The sequence below is a fragment of the Neoarius graeffei genome, chromosome 16, assembly GCF_027579695.1.
Source record: "Neoarius graeffei isolate fNeoGra1 chromosome 16, fNeoGra1.pri, whole genome shotgun sequence".
NCBI lineage: Eukaryota > Metazoa > Chordata > Actinopteri > Siluriformes > Ariidae > Neoarius > Neoarius graeffei.
Window position 1 is genome coordinate 9,426,029 of NC_083584.1, and position 14,655 is coordinate 9,440,683.

Genomic DNA, 14,655 nt, shown 5'->3' on the forward strand with positions numbered 1-14,655 from the left:
CGGGCAATCCATTGATCACCCTAATGACTCTCGAGGCCATTCACATTCAGCCCCCAGTGACCCACACCAACAGGATGACTCAACGACACCTTAGGCTACGTTTACATTAGACCGTATCTGTCTCGTTTTCTTCGCGGATGCACTGTCCGTTTACATTAAACCACCTGGAAAAGCCGGGAAACGGGAATCCGCCAGCGTCTACGTATTCAATCCAGATCGTATCTGGTCCGGTGCTGTGTAAACATTCGGAATACGCGGATACGCTGTGCTGAGCTCTAGCTGGCGTCCTCATTGGACAACGTCACTGTGACATCCACCTTCCTGATTCGCTGGCGTTGGTCATGTGACACGACTGCTGAAAAACGGCGCGGACTTCCGCCTTGTATCACCTTTCATTAAAGAGTATAAAAGTATGAAAATACTGCAAATACTGATGCAAATACTGCCCATTGTGTAGTTATGATTGTCTTTAGGCTTGCCATCCTTCCACTTGCAAGTGGTAAGTGATACGCGCTGGGATCACACACACAGCGGCTCAGTCCCGAATCATTGCTTGTGCACTTCACTCGCGCGCTCTGTGAGCTGTGCAGGGCCGGAGTGCGCACCCTCCAGAGGGCACTCGCTGTTCAGGGCGGAGTGATTTGGAGCGCAGGATGCCTGCGGAGCCGAGCGTATCCGTGTATTGGTGTTGCTGTGTGCACGGCTAACGGTTTTAGTGTAAACGCGAATCGTTTTAAGAACGTTAATCTGATGATCCGCTGATTCGACGTAATGTAAACGTAGCCTTAGATGAGCTTTTCATCCATGAGAGGATAAATACCTGATACTCCCTACTAGTCAGACAGAACTGAAGAAGCCTTTCGGATGAGAGGTGAAACGTCTTCAAGAATCTTCAAGCAAGTCCAGTTGCTCTCTTTTACCACCCACAGTTACTATGACCTGGATGGCTGAGAATATTCACAGACATGTTTTTATTTACAATTTGCACTTTGTCCCAACTTTTTTGGAATCGGGGTTGTATACAAATTAAAAAAAAAAAAAAAAAAAAAAAACACTGAAAAGGTGAATATGTGACTTATAAAGGCTGCTGATTTTTAATCTACAATAATTTCGTGTCTGATCTGTTTCATCATTTGTCTCCAACACACCTGGTAATGAGGCACGGATGCTCCTGTGTCTCCAGAAACCTAACACACCTTAAAATTACCTCGAGCTTTATTCCTGCATCATCCCTTCTGAATCGAGTTCAAATGAACCCATTATTGCGTAATCATTGTTAGATTTCCACCTACTTCCTCGTTCAAAGAGCAGAACAAAAAGATATCACAAGTGAACGCCTCCCTTTTCAGCTCGGAGTCAGGCGTGACACATAGGTGTAAACGCTAAATATCTCTTCGCTGGGGAAAAAACAAGCGTTAGGATTTAAAAGGGCTGATCTGAGTATCTATACTCCATCAGATGTTAATTCAAAGTGATTTTCTTTGTTTAATTATGATTGCCGAGTTGCTCAAAACCACCCAAATTTGACCACAAATCAGATGTGTTCAGGCTTGAAAGTTCAACGTCTTGCCCATTTTGAAATCCAATCAACGTGTTGGGGGGGAAAGAAAAGGAATATGAATCAAGAGTACTCCTGCTAAAATCAAAATAATTTGAGGGATTATGTGTATAAGCGTGATATTAGAACTCTTTCCTTGTCATTTGCATATAGTTACACCCTATTATTTAGCCACGCCCATTTCACATTGCTAACAGCTGCCCAATTTTTACTCATGTCCTGATGAACATAAAATTCATACAGGTGGCAAAAACAAGCAAAAAAAAAAAAACCCAGGTGTGTCTGTTCGGCTGTTATACTGTAGGGGGGTATTTATTTTTGCTCGCATGGCTTGAGTCCACGTGTAGCTCCATGTATAGTCTCATTGCACATGCAGCTCTTCTGACAGATCGCCTTTATCTTTTACAAAACTTTTCTATGCTGATGGGCGTGGCCTATTCCAGGATGACCCCGCCCAACCTTTCCACGGTAGAGTTACACACTAAAGGCACGTTAAATTTGTTCTGGCAGCTTGTGATCACCAACACCTCACTAACACCCTTTATGTATTGTGTTTTTCCTTCAGCTCGTCACCCGTCTGTATGAGATCCAAATCCACGCCTAAGCTCAATCTCATCATCCTTAACTTGTTGTGTCATGTTGTTATTAAACTATTCATCATGATTAGTAAGAAAAAATGGGTGGGGCCTCACCTGTCACTCTGAGAGGTGATCTTATAGAGGGCATGTGTGATCTCAGCACAGGCCAGGATCGCACCATGGCGACCATGCATGTCCATCCCCGTCGCCATCGGCAACAGCTGCGGAAGAACTGAAAGAGAAGAAAGTGATGAACATCATCATCACTGTCATCACCCTCATCAGTATATTCATCATTATCATCATCACCGTTGTCTTGATCATCGTCGTCATCACCATTATCATCATCCTCATCAGTAATGTCACCATTATCATCATCACCATGATCATCGCCATCACCATCATCATTAGTACCATCACCATTATCGTCATCATTAGTACCATCATCACCATTATCGTCATTATCATTATAGTCGTTATTATCATCATAATCAGTACTGTCATCATTGTCATCACCACGATTGTCATCATCATCACCATTATCATCATCATCAGTATCATCACCACCATTATCGCTATTACCATTTTTGTTATCATCATCATCAGCAAGGGTGGGTGGTGCATAAGGGTGATTGGGCGACGCACTGCCAAAACGAAAAAAAAAAAAAAAGTTTTTTTTCTTTTTTTAAAACAAACTTTCACCAGCGCTGCTCGAGGCCATTTTAATCTGTCTCTGGGTATCATTGTCCAATCAGGGTGGTCTTGCTTCTAGAGTACCGCCCCTTTTGGGGCGATTTCAGTCACGCTGAAAATCGCCCAAGAGTTCACTGATAGAGCCCCATGTTAATTTACACTAAGTAACTTTAAAAACGCACATTGATAAAACTTGCTGAATTCGTGCTGAGTTTATCTCAAGAAGAAAAGAAATATATCACAATGGAAAAATAACTTCGTTCCGCCCGAATAAGTTCCAAATCTGTGCTCAAATCAGAATTTAAGGGAGTTGTACTCAATAACGTACAATATGACTCGGGTAGTCAATGACATGGACAGGCTTTAATTTTCAAACAAATTTTGCATACACTGTACACACACAATCTTGCCTATAAATACCCGGGGGAAATGATGGGAAAATTGTCATTATTGAAGATGCCACGCCTAAGCCAAAATCAACGTGAACAGGCCATCGGGATGTTGCGTGCCGGAAGTACACAGACAGAGGTCGCCCGGCACTTCGGTGTTCATCATTCGACCATTTCCCGTTTGAGTCAGCGTTACAGACAGACAGGGAGCACCAGGGATCGTCCACGCCCTGGTCAGCCTCGAGTCACGACGCCAGTTCAGGATCAGCACATCAGGCTAGCTCACCTCCGTGACAGATTCCTGACACCCTCAGTCACTGCTGCTGAGACCCCTGGACGACACAGACCCAGAATCTCCAGCATGACGGTCCGAACATGGACCAACTGTCACTTTGAATTTTTTTATTGTGAATTAATTCTTGAGTTTGACAATAAATGTCCGTTATCGATGTTTCAAGATGTGTGTGCATTACATACAATATCATACATTTCAAATATATGCATGGATCTAAAGTGATATCGTGTTGAATTCCATTGTGCATTTTTAAAGTTACTTAGTATATTTTTTTTCTCCTGACTGACAATTCAATGCAATCTCTATGGGTTCCGGGGGGCGTGCCCTAACGTGCTTACATCACTGCGCAGCGCGGCAAAGTTGCGTTCGATCCGCTCAGTTTCTGAGGTGAGATGGATGCGGAAAGCAATTCAGTGCGGTCCTTAAAAGAAGTTCCATTTAGTCAGCGATCAAATCGAGCTAAATTGGCAACAAAACAAGCTGGACCCCCCTCGACCAAATCTAAACATAAAACAAATTTCGACAAGGGGGGGAAATCATATACTCGAGGTTTTACTTCAACATGGTCCCAGCGCAAATCCTGGCGAGCTGGCTGCGAGGACGCCTCAGCGGTTTTCTGCTCCCCCTGCTTACTTTCCCACCCTGGAGGGGCTCCACGGACAACACTGCTTGGACGGTCACTGGAGTTTCGGACATGCATCATTTGTCGGAGAAAATAAAAAAACACGAGTCATCAAAGATTCACATGGGCAGCTGCCTGAAATTTTCGGCTTTTGGGAGTAGTGCAGCGGCCAACCCTTGAAAAGCCCTCTAAAAAGAGGTGGTACCCCTCCAGGCGGTAGAACAAAGCGGGACCTGTTTTATTTGAAGGGTATGGGTGTCTACTTCATGAAGAACATGGTTGTACAAAATTAATACTGTAACAACATATGGATTAACCCCTTATTTGCCGGACCATCTGCAAGATTCTGTATGGCCAAAGTTTTCTGTAATTTGAACCTAATTCTCATTCCAACTAAGGTAAGAGTTGTGGGAGGAAGGCCTACGGCCATCTTCATTACTGCATGCTGAACAGTCCTAAGCAGCACATGGCTTCATGTACAATGAATGGAACTCTGTGTTTCTATGGGCAGCCAACGCTGGATTATGTAATTGCTGTGGCCACCAAACCTCAGTCTGGCCACTATCCCAGGATTGCATCAGGTTCTGTACACGAAAGAATCAGCACCAGCCGAAGTCCGTGATATCACTCACCTCGACTGTACGGACGGTAACTGCTCAGAAGGTACCAAGTGTGTTTGTGTGTCGGCAGGGCTCTTCTGCATTGACATTCGTGTGTTTCCTGTCCGAATGTCCCCCATGATCAGGAGACACTGGTAGAGATGTGAATGACATACAGCATGGCATTTTCTACAAGAATCTCTACTTGACCACCCCTTGGCATAATGAGTGAACTAGATTTCAACCTGAGAACAAAAAGGGTTACAGTGAACCCTCGCTATAACGCGGTTCATCTTTCGCGGCTTCGCGGATTTTTTTTTTTTTTTTACAGTGCATTGTGTTCAGAATCCTGATTGGCTAAGGGACTGTAGTCTAGAAGTGAAAAAAGTTGATATTGGTCTTTCACTTACACCAGTGTCAACCGTTTCCGTGCCTCGTCTCTGTACAGCCTGCCAAATTTACGTTTGCAATTTTTTTCCACGCCAAAACCCACAATGTCGACGAAACGTCCTGCACCGACAAAGGCACCTCCAGACGCGCCCAAAAGGCAGAGGAGGATGCTAACTATCGCAGAAAAAGTTAAACTTTTGGACATGCTGTAGGAAGGTAGAAGCTATGCTGCTGTGGGGCGCCATTACGGAATAAATGAATCTTCGGTTCGTTCCATAAAGAAGGAGGAAAATAAAATAAGGACGACAGCAGCAATAAGTTTTAACAAGGATGCAAAAAGGGTTGTGACTGTCCGCAACAAGACCAACAACTACCCATAACTATGTTCTTCTCTCGGAAAAAGACACCTGCACCACAGCCTTCAGCAGAAAATGACGCTACAGCGGAGCGGAGTCAGGACGAAGAGGCACAGTCAGAGGGACTGTGAAATACGCGTGAGTCGCAATGTGTCTAACCTCGTATTCATTATTAAAAATATTATTTTACAGTATTATTACAGTATTATTATTTTAAAAGTATTAAAAACTGTCATAGTTATTTGCAAGAATGTTTTTTTTTTAATTTCTTAAACAAATGCTTTACATTTGAATTGTATAATAGTTGTAAAAAAATAAAGTTGACCATTTCACGGATTTCGCCTATCGCGGGTCCTTTTTGGAACGTAACCCCCGCGATAAACGAGGGTTCACTGTATAATTATTGAAAGTCATGTTTGATCGAAATGAAGGCCTATTATTTACTAGTAACTGTTCAGGGTTAACAGCACAAAAAAATCCCCAGATCTGCACAAAATGAACAAAATATATTCTATTCGTTTTCGTGTTGTTGTACACACCATCCAAATAATATGTGTGTATTGTTTCAATACAAAAACATCAACAGGTTTTTATAGAAGAGGAAGCAGATGTTTAATAAGATAGTGCTTTTCAAAAATATCTTATGCTAGCAAACCTAATTTCACGATCAAAGATGTCGGCAATGTTTTGTATGACCAATGACCCGATCAACCTGTATTAGCTAGGAAGGGGTTAAATTGCTTGAAAACATGTCTCCGACTACATTTGCATCTTTGAAATAATGATTTCTCTCCTTAGTAATGTACAACTCATCTCATCTCATCATCTCTAGCCGCTTTATCCTTCTACAGGGTCGCAGGCAAGCTGGAGCCTATCCCAGCTGACTACGGGCGAAAGGCGGGGTACACCCTGGACAAGTCACCAGGTCATCACAGGGCTGACACATAGACACAGACAACCATTCACACTCACATTCACACCTACGGTCAATTTAGAGTCACCAGTTAACCTAACCTGCATGTCTTTGGACTGTGGGGGAAACCGGAGCACCCGGAGGAAACCCACGCGGACACGGGGAGAACATGCAAACTCCGCACAGAAAGGCCCTCGCCGGCCCCGGGGCTCGAACCCAGGACCTTCTTGCTGTGAGGCGGCAGCGCTAACCACTACACCACCGTGCCGCCCCGTACAACTCATCCATAGAGAAAATATCGACTTCATTTTCTCAAATTGTGATTTCAACGTTAAATCCGGGTTTATGCGCAGTTGCAAACAAAGGGTTAATTGGCAGTGTTGTACCCATTCTGAACAATTCAAACTGGTATTTTTGAATAAAAGACATCTAAAACTATAGAATGATACAAGTTTTCCCTTATTTTCCTGACAATTAATCATTTATAATTGAAATATTCAACGAACAACCTGAAAAAAAAAAAAAAACCTCAAAAATATTTGGATTCTCAGGGGTTAATACACCCATAAATTGATGAAAATCAAATTAAACGCCCAGAAAGGTTGCATTAGCATATCATGGACCTAAATGATGCAGTATATTGATGCCCACACATCAATATGTGCATTCATTGCAGAGGAAATGCCTCTGGTATAGCGATACAGAATTTTGCAGATGGTCCGGCAAATAAGGACCATATGTTGTTACAATATTAATTTTGTACAACCATGTTTTTTATGAAGCAGACACCCATACCCTTCAAATAAAACAGGTCCCGCTTTGTTCTTCCGCCTGGAGGGGTATGCCCTTTATTTTCAGCTCCTCGCCACTGGTCTAGAGAGTGAACATCGCTACACAGCCGGATGAGGGCTACAGGCTAGCAGTTCGCCGCCACAACGATGAGGTGAGCAAGAACAGGCACATATTAAACCGGCTCATCCAATGCGTGAAATTTTGTGGAGTGTTCGATTTAGCTCTACGAGGCAAAGACGAAACTGAGGGCTCCAGTCACCGTGGTGTTTTTCTGGGTTTGGTTGACTTCGTGACTCTCTCACTCACTCACACACAGTCACAGAATCCGTTCACTTTTGATGTTTTCAATGTGCATTTTTATATTTGCCACACTTTGCTCTGAGAGTTAGCACTTTGGTAATATCCTTGGTAAATACCAGTAATTGCAAGATCTAAAGATCCGCTCATCTATTTATTCAACTGCTATTGTTACGTTAGCCAACTATTTACAATGTTTTGTTACAGTAAGTGCACTTTCCTGTTTGTCCTTAAGTTGCACAGTCTGTAAAATTCTTGCTGGTCATGGAGTTTGAAGTACAAAATCCATTTACAGAACATTCTGTAGAACAGTTGACTTGCTACCTAGGTCAATTTACTTCAGTCCTGTGGACATTTATAGTCCATGTAGACATAACGGTGGAAAATTGCCCCCCCCCCCCCGAAAAAAAAAAAATTCAGGAGCCGCCACTGATCATCAGTAGTCATCATTATCTTCATCATCGTCATCACCATGATCATTATTATCATCAGTACCGTCATCATCCCCATTGTCATAATCACCGTTATTGTCGTTATCATCCTCCTCGTTAGTGCTGTCATCATTATCGTCATAACTGTCATCACCATGATCGTCATCATCAACACCGCCATCATCACAGTCATCACCATTAACGTCACCATTTTTGTTGTTATCATCCTCATCGGTAGTCATCATCTTCATCACCATTATCATCGTCATCACCACCATCATCATCATCCTCATTATTGTCATCATTGTCATTATCGACCTCATCACCGTTCTCATTACCTTCATTATCGTTTTTACCATCCTCCTCCTCCTCAAGACTGTCATTATTATCACCATCATCATCATTTTTGTCATCATTATACTCATTAACCTCATCAGTACTGTCATCATTATCATTATAACCGTCATCACCATGATCGTCATCACCAACACCGTCATCATCATCATCAGTATCGTCATCACCATTAAACGTCATCACCATTTTTGCTGTTATCATCCTCATCAGTATTCATCATTATCTTCATCACCATTATCATCGTCATCACCATGATCGTCATCATCAGCACCGTCATCATAATCGTCGTCATCATCGTCATTATTGACCTCATCATCACCGTTCTCATAATTATCTTCATTATTGTCGTTACCATCCTCCTCCTCCTCCTCATCAAGACTGTCATTATTATCTTCATCACCATCATTATACTCTATCATCGTCACCGTCATCATCATCACTATCGCCGTCACTGTTGTCGTCATCTTCATCATCATCGACCTCGTCATCATCCTCATCACTGTCATCATCCTTGTTGTCACCATCACCGTCACTGTCATCATCATTAATGAACTTGACATTGACGGGCATTACATTACACTCGGAAAGTTGAATCACGTTCAACCTGAACCAGCCTGAACCAGCGCTCTGCTCCTACGTCAGTCGCGCAACTCTAACGGTGTTCGCGGTTCCCACTGCTGAACCACAGCAGAAAAGTGTGTCAGTGCGATCCTCGCCATACACTCACTCAGAAACACGAGGAGATTACACGGTTTTCCAAATTTATGGGTTTTGTCATGACCAAACACTAAATCTCGTTTAAACACGCGTATGAAAGTTTCACACATCATTCTGTTCGTATCCAGCATGATAAATGAGGCCCAAAAACACGAGCTAACGTTAGCTAATTCTAAAGTACACAGATAGAGTTAATTTCATATTAATGAACAAAAAAAAAAAAAAGACAGAGTTTACTGTGACAGGAAGTGAAACGAGGACAAAGACAAAAACTTTACTCATGTAAAATGGAGGGAAGTAGGCAGGGCTTATAGTTAATATCAGCAAGTTCAAATCATCTATGCAACTGTCGACTGTTCCAGACTCAGATATCATCCGGCTGCTGAGTTTTACTGTGGAGAAGAAACTCGAAGCTCTTTGGCGTACGGTTGAGTGGCATCTCGTTAAAATGCGCGCTCGTGTTAAATAAGATAATAAAGATGAAGTGAAGATGAACAATGCTGGATACAGACGAGCACAGAGACGCAAATCTCACTCCCAAATCCACAAATAAACCTGTAAGACTGCTTCGAGATCATCACCTGTGTTGGCCATGTACTCTGGAGCCTGGGGCGTGAGGTTGTGCAGCGCTTTGGTGGCCAGCTCTCGGATCGCCCTGAACACACACACACACACACACACACACACACACACACACACACACACAGCTAGTTTAACTCCACGCCTTAGTGACATTTCCATGAAAACCACGTCTGGACCTGTGGAGGTGTGGTGCTCCTGCTCACCCATCCCAGTGGTTGATCTTCCTCTCCAGCAGGTGGTTGATCATGGGCGTGGTGTACTCCTCGAAACCTGCTATATAAACACTGGGAGAAGAGACACAACACCAGCAGTGGTACTGACATTACTTACAGAAACATTACTTACACATGGTTTCAATGCAGGCTTGAAATTTTCAACAAACTCTCAGTCTTTACTAATTTGCATGTTCTCCCCGTTTCTGTGGGTTTCCTCCGGGTGCTCCGGTTTCCCCCACAGTCCAAAGACATGCAGGTTAACATGAAGCAGCCACAGCCTGAGATTGGGCTGAAGGGCCCTTGAGCGAGGCCCCTCACCCCCAACTGCTCCCCAGGTGCTGTAGCATAGCTGCCCACTGCTCTGTGTGTGTGTGTGTGTGTGTGTGTGTGTGTGTTTACTGCTTCAGATGGGTGAAATGCAGAGAGGAATTTCACCGTGTGCTGAAGTCTGTGTTTGAGTGTACGGGTGACAAATAAAAGCTTTTTGGCTTCTCTTCTAATTCCTTAATTAGTGTCAGTGCTCATTAATTACTGATCAGGATTCAGTGTTACACACAACCGAACAGCGTGAACTACAGGAGCACACGGCACGCCGAGACGGCCACGGTGTTCATCAAATACATTATAAACACAAACAGATAAATAGACAAATAAATATGCAGACAAACAAACAAACAAATAAATACACAGACAGACAGACAGGCAAACAAAAACACACAGACAAACAGACAAATGAATAAATATATGGTCAGATAGGCAAAGAGATAAACAAACAGCAGGTAGACAGACAGGCAAATAAACAAACAGGCAGATAGACTGGTAAATAAATAAATAAATAAATAAAAATAGACAGACAGACAGACAGACAGACAAATAAATAAATATACATACATACAAACAAACAAATAAATACAGGCAAAGAGACAGACAGACAGATAGACAAATAAATAAATAAAGACAGGCAAAGAGATAAACAAACAAAAAGACAGATAGATAAATAGATTAAAAAGAGATAGACAGACAAATAAATAAATAGAGACATAGATAAATAGATAGAAAGAGACAGACAGACAGAAAGACAAATATGTAGACAGACAGACAAAGACAGAGACAGGCAAAGAGACAGACAGACAGGCAGGTAAACAAAAAGACAGACAGACAAATAAATGGACAGATAGGCAGAGAGATAAACAAACAAACAGCAGATAGATAGGCAAATAAATAAACAGACAGACAGGTAAATAAATAAAAATAAATACATAAGACAGACAGACAAAGAGACAGACAAATGAATACATAAATAAAGACAGATCGGCAAAGAGATAAACAAACAAACAGCAGACAGACAGACAAATAAATAAATAAATGAGACTGACCGATAGATTAAAAAGGGACAGACAGACACAAATAAATCCCAATAAGGTTAATCTAAATTGGGTTTTTATTCATGATTATACTGTATTTATGATTAAATATTAATCTCAGCAAACACACTCTGTCTGAGCGCGCCGACACGACACTGTACTGCACTGTGAAACGACGAGTGCCATTCTGTTTCTTCCCCCACGAGGTCACGGCGCTCTGCAACAAGACTCGATTTAAAGTTATTATTATTATTACGATTAGTAGTAGTATTATCAAAGTCAAGGCCAAATAACTCCCCAATCATTCATTTGTAAATTATTAATCAGCATTTAATTTGTGAATTATTAAATCAGCAAGACACCATTATTCATGTCGCAGGCTAAATGTGCTCAACACGTTTCATTAAATAAACCTATAAATCATTTATTTATGTAATAATAATTGAAAATACATTATTGCAATTTGCAGATCTCTCGAACACAGGCATGTCAGTATAAATAAAATAAAATAAATAAAATTAGATCATATACGACAGAATAAAAAAGAAATAAAATAAAAAATAAGAATTTTGCAGACAGATTTCAGTGAGACAGAAGGGGAGACGACGTTATACCGCGCAATAAAGAAGTGTAACGTCAACTAATTGTCCACGTCGTCGTTTATCTTCACTGGCTTTTTATTATTATTATTATTTTTTTTAATTCCACGCCAGGTTTTGGTGTTCACCAACACAAACATCTCATCTCATTATCTGTAGCCGCTTTATCCTGTTCTACAGGGTCGCAGGCGAGCTGGATCCTATCCCAGCTGACTACGGGCGAAAGGCGGGGTACACCCTGGACAAGTCGCCAGGTCATCACAGGGCTGACACATAGACACAGACAACCATTCACACTCACATTCACACCTACGGTCAATTTAGAGTCACCAGTTAACCTAACCTGCATGTCTTTGGACTGTGGGGGAAACCGGAGCACCCGGAGGAAACCCACGCGGACACGGGGAGAACATGCAAACTCCGCACAGAAAGGCCCTCGCCGGCCACGGGGCTCGAACCCGGACCTTCTTGCTCTGAGGCGACAGCGCTAACCACTACACCACCGCGCCGCCCCCAACACAAACATGCTTCATGTAAATGTTATATCCAGATCCGAACAGCCTACACACAGTGTGTACATCGATCACTAAACAAGCATTTATGGTGCTGCTCTGAATATGAGATTTTATCAAATAACAAAAAGAATAAAAATAAAAAAAACAATGATCTCACTGTTATAAACATTGGTACAACGTCTACTTCACTCCCTGAGGCTAGAATTTTCCACATTGTTGCTCTTGTGAGCTGAAGGCGGCGGCTCGACGCCTCGCCCAGTGGCATTTTACCCCGAGGCTGGACAGACCTGCCTTTCAACCTCCAGCTCCTATAGGTAACTCGGCTCAAAGCTCTTTCTTTTCTGCCCCTCTTCCTGAGGCAACGAGCACGTCTCAGTAACACACCGCACGCTCGGCTCACAGGAACGCGGCTCAGCTCTAATCTGATTGATGCTATGAGCAATGTTTTAGGATCACATATGACGACAATAAAAGTCTCATCTCATTATCTCTAGCCGCTTTATCCTGTTCTACAGGGTCGCAGGCAAGCTGGAGCCTATCCCAGCTGACTACGGGCGAAAGGCGGGGTACACCCTGGACAAGTCGCCAGGTCATCACAGGGCTGACAATAAAAGTTTAAAAAAAAAAAAAAAAAAAGATAAATGATGAAAAGATAATGCAAGAAAGAATACAAAAAAATGTGGACGTGACATCAATTAAATTGATTGTGGTTAAACTGTAAAATAAATAAATAAATAAATAAATAAATAAAAAAGTTAATAAAATAAAACAATCAACAATAAAAAATACTGGGGGGGGGGAAAAACCACCTTAAACTAAATAATAAACTAAATGAGACCATCAGTGACGGCGTAGCTTGCTCCGGCCCCGTGAGAAATCAAATCTGGGTAGACAGAGGCGATTCTAGAGTCTGTTGTGGCCCCAAACAAAAATTTCCAGGGGGCCCTTCTGACCAGTGTTCATCACCAATATGTTATAAATAATCTGACACCAACGAAAAATGTATGAAACCAAAGTTTTTTAAATTCCAAATGTGAAAATACAACGGTAAAGAACAATAAAAACAATAAAAAACAAAATAAATAAGCCCTCAGGCCCCGACTCTCAGGGGGCCCCTGGGCCAGGGGGCTCCAAGCAGTTGCCTGCCTTGTCTGTTCACAAGCTGCGCATCTGTGGGTAGAAGCTATATGCACCTCAGGTACCCCTACCTTCATTCCAAAAAGAATCAAAATCAGTGAAGAATTGAGGCAGAAGTAGTGATTTTCGTGAAACGTGGACGCCGCCGGATGGACGACAGACAACACGAGGGCATAAACTCATCACCTGTCGGCCGGATGAGCTCAGAAGTGTAAATCATAAGCCCATAAAATGATAAAGCACACAACATAAACCTGAGTGAACAGATGGGTTTTTAATTTATATTTAAAAACATCGATAAAATAATTTGTAACTGCTTGATTGCATCCATGTCCGATGTTCAAAATATCCAGTCGACTGTAGATGGGATTCGCCTGACTAAACTTCACGTTAACGAGCAGACAAACAAACAAGAACACACAAGAAGCACCGGACCGGAGAGCGAAGAGCCGCTGCGTCTGTGCGCGCCGCCATCTTGCCATCAGGACTGTTGAGGTAAATGCCGCATTAGCAGAAGAGCTTAACTGCTTCTTCGCCCGCTTTGAAGTAAGAACGGCAGAAGCAGCAGACATTACAACCACTCCCACCTACAACAGCCACAGGCTCAGTAATCTGTGGCTGGTTGAAGAGAGCAACTGGACTTGCTTGAAGATTCTTGAAAACTGAGATTCTTCAGAGATATGTTTCTACGCACTTTGGGATGAGATCCCTTCGACTGGTGCGGGAGTATGAGAGGACTTCCAGAAAACTGGCAGACATCTTAGCCAGAGAGGATCGTTCATTTTTGTCAACCTGGAACGACCATCACTGAACAGAGGTGGGGGTCTATGACATCTTTGATCAGCCACCTACAATGCAACCATCAGCATTCTGATTCTATGATGATCCATGAGAGGATAAATACTGGATGCTCCCTATTAGACAGACAGAACTGAGGAAGCCTTTAGGATGAGAGGCGAAATGTTTTCAAGAATCTTCAAGCAAGTCCAGTTGCTCTCTTCAACCAACCACAGATTACTATGTAACTGGATGACTGAGATTCTTCACAGATATGTTTCCACAGGCTCAGTGTACAGGAGCACAAAGTGAGGCGTGTCCTCAAGGCTGTCAACCCCAGGAAGGCTTCTGGACCAGAAGGACTGACAGGAAGAGTACTGAGAGAATGCACAGACTAGCTCTCAGCAGTCTTCACAAACATCTTCAACCTGTCCCTGTCCATGGCCACCATCCCGACCTGCCGAAAATCAGCAACGATTATC

The 14,655-nt window shown here is 42.6% G+C and overlaps 1 protein-coding gene across 1 annotated transcript in view; it reads right to left on the reverse strand.

The window, feature by feature from the left end:
• tbcd (tubulin folding cofactor D) overlaps positions 1–14,655 on the reverse strand; it is a 152,525-nt gene that overhangs the window by 45,593 nt on the left and 92,277 nt on the right. The window contains exons 18-20 of the mRNA XM_060942474.1: positions 9,770–9,850; positions 9,566–9,639; positions 2,251–2,368 (exon numbers count right to left, since the gene is read on the reverse strand). Of these exons, the coding sequence (XP_060798457.1) occupies positions 2,251–2,368; positions 9,566–9,639; positions 9,770–9,850 (273 nt within the window). The remainder of the gene's footprint in view (positions 1–2,250; positions 2,369–9,565; positions 9,640–9,769; positions 9,851–14,655) is intronic.